We start from the raw sequence: 6,045 nt of genomic DNA, 5'->3' as shown, positions 1-6,045 counted from the left end.
AAATTGCTTTACGTTATTAATTTACGGTTTTATTTATGATTTTGATTTTCATTTGAGAGTTTGTAATTTCAAGGACTCTCTGGACTTTATGATTTTTTTAAATGTTGGTTTTTAGTTTATTGATATTCTACATAATTTGATAAGATGTGTTATGAATTCGATGGTTTTATACAAAAAGGGGTTTTCCTAAAAATAATGAATCAAGTTTCTAAAATAAAATGATTTTTTTTAAAAACTTCCACTGTGATAAGAGTTTTAACAAACTAATTAATTAAATAACGTTTTTAGTATATTCATGAACGAACTCGTAGTATAAAAATTGAATGGTTTACCTAGTCGACACCGTTTTCAAAACCCATTCCTTGTGACTCCACTGGATTCACTACAGCAAAATTGACTTTTAGCTGTTTTTTTTAGGCTTTTAGCGGCGCTTTGAGGTGTTTTTTCAAGCGCCGCAAAAAACTCCGCTATAGGAAACGCCGCTAAAGTGTGCGGGGTTTATCTAAAAAACGCCGCTAAAGGTCATGACCTTTAGCGGATAAAATATTATAAAAGTTATGAAAAATATAAAAAAATTAAAATTTATTTTCAAAATATTAAGAAGAATAATATCTATGATATAAATATATATCCCACCAAATAGAAAGTTTATCAATAACAATCAAACAAAATGCCGCACTTATCATACTACACCAAAAATCTAACAAAATACAAATAGAACAAAATAATGATAGAATGCACATTTTAAGATCAGTAATTAGCTCAAACAAGTCGTCACTATGCATGAATTCAGCTAATCCTGAACCATGCATCCAACAAAAACTCAAACCTGAGAAAAAAGAAACAAAAGTTAATGAATGACACATATAATGTCAAATTAATAATAAAATATGCAATTAACAAGTCAACATTAACGTCACATATAACATCAAATTGCACAACTTAATATACTCAATACATTATCATAAATAACATCACATTGAACAATGAATTTAACACATTCGAATAGATCAATTTTAAGCTCACTAATGGTTAATTTAGCATGTGAACAGCATATAAATGTTTTGCATTTACAGCATGGTTTAATCAACTTCAAGCAAGAAATTAAATGCTGCAAATTTCCAGCATTCAAAATCATATATGGACAACATTCAACTTCAAGCAGGAAACAATAATTAAAACTACCATTTTTTTCAGACACCTATTTTTTTTCTTAATTTAGGTTCTCTTATTTGGTAAATCATAATAAACAGCATAAAACAACAAAAAAGTAACTCACAGACCACATCAATAAATTTCAAACACATATATTCTAGGATTCAATTATTCAAAGATTTGCAAGAAAATGTTGTTAAATCAAAGGGAAATAAACAATCGAAAAAAAATAAAACACATAACAGGCAATAAACTATCAAAAAAATGACAACATCCAAATATTTAAAAAAGAAAAATATAAAAAGTGTTTCATAAGGATGAACACCGAAAAGTATAACAAAAACACTAAAAAAAAGAAAAAAGAAGCATAAATCTGATGGATTATAGAATGAGTTATGCTTTGTGGATAAGTGATCTTCAAAACCAAACCAAAAAAATTTTAATTGATTAAAAAATATATGCACTTAAATATATTTGATTGTTTTTATTTTTATTAATAAAGTCAATATTATCTGGTTTATTTCATATTTATTGTTATTTAAAAAATTATATAATATTTATAAATATTAAATATAAAAATATTAATCAATAATATAAAATACTTTTTAATAAGCCTTGCAAATACAATCTATCACTAAACAATTTCAAAATGAACAAGTAAAAAAGTATTCCATAAATTAAACAATAAGATCATCCCATACTATCCATAATTGAAAAATTTAAAAATATGCCTTAAATCCTTCTACTATTAAAAATTTTAGAATTTAGTCCATATATTTTTCAATTCAAAATTTAAGTCCAACTATTAACGTTGTTTTAAAATCTAAAAATAGATAAACTAAAATCTTGAAAATAAAAGTATAGGGAGTAAATTTCAAAATTTAAAAGCGTACATGGACTTATGACATATTTTAATCTTCTACAAATCCAAAATAAAGAATAAAATATTTAACTTTAAATCTAAAATTATATTTTAAAATTTATTTTTTATCTACCGATATACCATACTTCAGTCGGTAAAGGCGAAATCAATCGGTAAGCACTCATATAATTAGTACCAACTGTATTTTATACCGGAATAACATTGACTACATTAAAAAATTCTGAATAACATTGACTACATTAAAAAATTGCTGAAATCCAGACTCAATCTTAAGTCACGCAAATAATAGTGGCTAGTTGATTAATAAATTTGACTATTATGTAGGATGGACCCATATAATTAAGGAGATTAAAAAAATATCATTTATGTTGTTTAATTAATAAGCATAAATTTAATATGCAAAAGGAAATGAAGACATAAAGTAAGAAATGCAGTTCCCTTTTCATGAATGTCAAGACAATAAGAGAACAGTGCAGGAGATAACAAACCTGGTTGGCGTAACTGATACCCATGTTTGCCCAAGCACGCACATAGTTTGGCTTCAAATCTAGTGCCTAAAGATCCAGACATAGACCAAAAGAATAAATTCAATAGTGCTGAAAATATGGCCACCACAGGCAAAGGGAAGTTTATCATCAAATAATTTTAAATGGACAATCTCAATAACAGAGGCTAAACAAATCAAACTGCATATGCAAGATCTGAATGCATTAAAAAAGGCATTTTGGAAGAGATGATCAAGGGTATATGTAAATTGAGGAAGTGCATAATCAAATCATCTAAATCAACCAATAGCTTCAACAAATCAAATAATTAATTACATGGAGCTGAATAGAAGAGCTAGTTTGCCTTCTAAGGTCCAACTAGGTGCAACATGTTATTTGGAGAATCTTTTTAGCAACCTAAGGTTACAAAGATGGAGCAAGTAAATAATTCAAACCTATAAGAGAGCTGTATAACACACCAATGCATCACTTTACCATTGAAAGATAAGAAAGAAGAGAAATAGAGGAAAAGATGATGCAACCCATATGAGTTTGGCACACAGAAGATTGACATGTTGGGTTATCACATGTATGGCAGAAAACACTTTGATTAACACCAGAATATAACAATAAAATTTCCAAAATATAATGTTAGGGATAAGCTTCTAGTAATCTTAAGGAAAATTATATCCTGTCACTGTATGTAAAACTCTAAGTCCAAAATATAATCACTGTAGTCATGGAAATCATATGCAAAAAGACACTCTTGTAATCACAACATTCACAATATAAGCAAACTATCCCACAGTAACATTAGAGGAAGCGGCTTACACTCAAACCAAGATTGCAATATCAAGGCAATCTTCCAAAAGAAAAAAACTAACCAAAAAAACAAAGAATTATACCCTAGTGTACTTACATATGCATAATACAAAGAATTAGCAAGCTCCGATGGCGCAAGAGTACCATACTTTGGGTGATGATGTAACCATCCATACAGATACTTTAAAGCAGCAGTCTGTTCCAATTCTAAACTTTTCAAACAGTATTATTTGTTTGACATTCCAAGATTTTAATCTCATCTTACTAAGAAATGTTTGCATAAATAACATATATTTCTGGAAGTCTGCGGTATTTTGTCCTGAGCAATAATCTGAACCTTTATCAAAGCAATAATATGTAGGAAAATGTTAAGTAGAGACACGAGAAGATAAATTAGGAACCCATTTATGCTTGTTTATCCAGACATTTATCCATACGCATGTGTGTGAAATGTGCATAACAGTCTAAGTTGAAGCTGTCCAATATAAATAAAAACCGAAAAAGAAAAAGCCAGAGAAGCATAAACACTGTGAACTTACAGTCCCAGTAGCCCAAATCCAAGCCCTGAAAGTGAGAAGTGGAGGCTTCAGCTTAAGTTCTTTCATGAGAGTGAAGGCTTGTTCCCACTCGTATTTAGCTTTTGTGACAGCTTTCTGAGCAGCCCAGATGGCATAATCCACCTAAGAACGAGATAAATAGCAAGGTTAGAAAGAAAAAAAAGAAAAAAAGAAATACAAGTGAAGCAAATGTGAGAAAGCAAAAGCAAAAGAAAAAGAGGTAAAATAAGAGACAGAACTTGCAAGGCTTGCGTTTCAAGTTCACCGAAAGCGGCGAGTATGGAATAACTACGAGGCAAGTGCAGAAAATAAGGGTGCCATGGAGAAGCCTTTCCTTTACTGATTTCATATAACAAACAAACAGTGAATACCTGCATTACAAATGAAAATAGGCAAATTGCTTTAGTCCAGTCGTTGTGTTTGGTTGAAACGCAGATTAAAACATATATCGAATACTGAAACACAAAAGCAAACCTGGGTAGAAGAGTGAGAAAGATGGGATTTGAGTGCAAGAGACAAAGTTTCATCTCTTGAAAGAAGAGAGTCAGTTGTGATTAAGGCAGATTTTGGAACTTTAAGAAGCAACTCTCCTTTGCTAATTGGCCGGAGAGCAGCCACACCTCTTCCTCTGGCGCCGGGGAAGCAAGAGACACCCAGACAACTTAGACGCTGCTGTTGGAAGTTTCTTTATTGAAAAGGGCAACGGAGGGGTGAGATTGGGGGTGTTTTGAGGATACCGATTTTAAGGGAAAAAATTAGGGGTATTAGTGTCGGGCATGAGAAAAAAAAAAACATTTTAGAAAGGAAAAGGATCCCGTTTAAGTTAAACAATTATGTTTTTTTACGCCGCTAACCCCTTAAATCTCTAATTAAATTTTACTTAAAACACATCATATTTATAAATACTTAATGTAAATTTACTTAAACCTAATGATATTGTTTTAATTTTTTTATAAATATATACATGTTATTTTCATTTGATATTTATTAATTTTTAAATATAAACACTTTAAATATTTTTAATTATTATTATTTTTCTATTTGTCATTGAATTATATGTAAGTTATAGATTTAGTCATTTTACTTTAATTTTGTTATTTTTAGTCATTGTAATTTTGAAAATTTGAAATTGTAGTATTAATTAAATGGTAACTATTAAATTCATTAAGTTTTGTTATTTCTAAAATCTAATGTAACAAACATATTACTCACAAAAAGTCAGTTACAGATTTAACGATTGTCATTTGTGTCAAAATTAAAATTTCAAAATTCGAAAAGTATAGGGACCAAGAATGATCTAATTTGATAACATAAACTCAACCTACAACTTTACGCATAATACCAAGACTAATAGCAGAATTTAACCAAATATATATAATTGCTATCATTTGAGTGATCATGACTAAAATTTTAAATTTTGAAAAGTACAAAAGATAAAATAGATCGATTTGAAAAATACAGGACTAAAACTAATCAAATTAAAATATAAGGACTAAATTTTAAGTTTAAATTTCACTTAAATAAATTAAGTGTAGAGGAATTAATTTGAATTGAATTATTTTAATATATCAAAATATTTTTAGATTAAATCTTAAACCATTTAATATATATATATATATATATATATAAAGTTTATCTATTATCTCTTAAATAATTTAAACTATAATCATAAGTTTAATATATTCAAATTAATATTATCTCTTTTACAATTATATAAGAAATCGTTTAATATATAAATTAAAAAATACTAATTAATCTAAACCCTAAACCTCTTAACCTCTATCCTATAAACACTAACCACTAAACCCTTAACCCTTAACCCTTAACCCCAAACACTTACACCTTAAACTCCAACCTTAAACCCTAAACCCTAAAACATAATCTCTAAACTCATAATTCATCTTAAACCTTCAAATACTAATTAACTCCTAAACCTTAAACCCTAAATCATATATCTTAAACCATAAACCTTAAACTATAATGATAATTAATTCAATATTTTAAATTCAATACTATCTCTTTTATGATTATATAAGAAAATATTTAATATATTGTATAACCATAATTTTTAATAATTATTGTTTTAAGGGTTACAGATTAGTGTTTATGATTTTTTTTGGGTTTAGGGTTTTAGGGGTTATAT

The 6,045-nt window shown here is 28.3% G+C and overlaps 1 protein-coding gene across 1 annotated transcript; it reads right to left on the bottom strand.

Moving 5' to 3' along the window:
* Positions 1-581: 581 nt before the first annotated feature.
* LOC108485316 (protein SET DOMAIN GROUP 40-like) lies at positions 582-5,146 on the bottom strand. Its single transcript, XM_053029300.1, has 7 exons — positions 5,115-5,146; positions 4,377-4,587; positions 4,142-4,273; positions 3,885-4,025; positions 3,443-3,541; positions 2,527-2,592; positions 582-829 (listed from the first exon to the last, which is right to left on the bottom strand). The coding sequence occupies exons 1-7, from the start codon at positions 5,144-5,146 to the stop codon at positions 824-826; spliced, it is 687 nt and encodes a 228-aa protein (XP_052885260.1). The 3' UTR covers positions 582-823.
* Between the last annotated feature and the right edge of the window lie 899 nt (positions 5,147-6,045).

This window comes from Gossypium arboreum, chromosome 6 (genome assembly GCF_025698485.1).
Source record: "Gossypium arboreum isolate Shixiya-1 chromosome 6, ASM2569848v2, whole genome shotgun sequence".
In the NCBI taxonomy this organism is placed as follows: Eukaryota; Viridiplantae; Streptophyta; class Magnoliopsida; order Malvales; family Malvaceae; genus Gossypium; species Gossypium arboreum.
The sequence above is the reverse complement of the archived record's forward strand: the minus strand, read 5'-3'. Positions and strand labels throughout refer to the sequence as shown.

What these genes read in the sequence shown, in the direction of transcription:
- LOC108485316 (XM_053029300.1), bottom strand. Translation starts at nt 5,146, where the DNA reads ATGACAATCGTTAAATCTGTAACTGACTTTTT. An exon ending in TTTCTCACTCTTCTACCCAG is followed by an intron (nt 4,274 to 4,376) that starts GTTTGCTTTTGT and finishes TTTGTAATGCAG; the next exon opens with GTATTCACTGTTTGTTTGTT. An exon ending in GGATTTGGGCTACTGGGACT is followed by an intron (nt 3,542 to 3,884) that starts GTAAGTTCACAG and finishes GAATTGGAACAG; the next exon opens with ACTGCTGCTTTAAAGTATCT.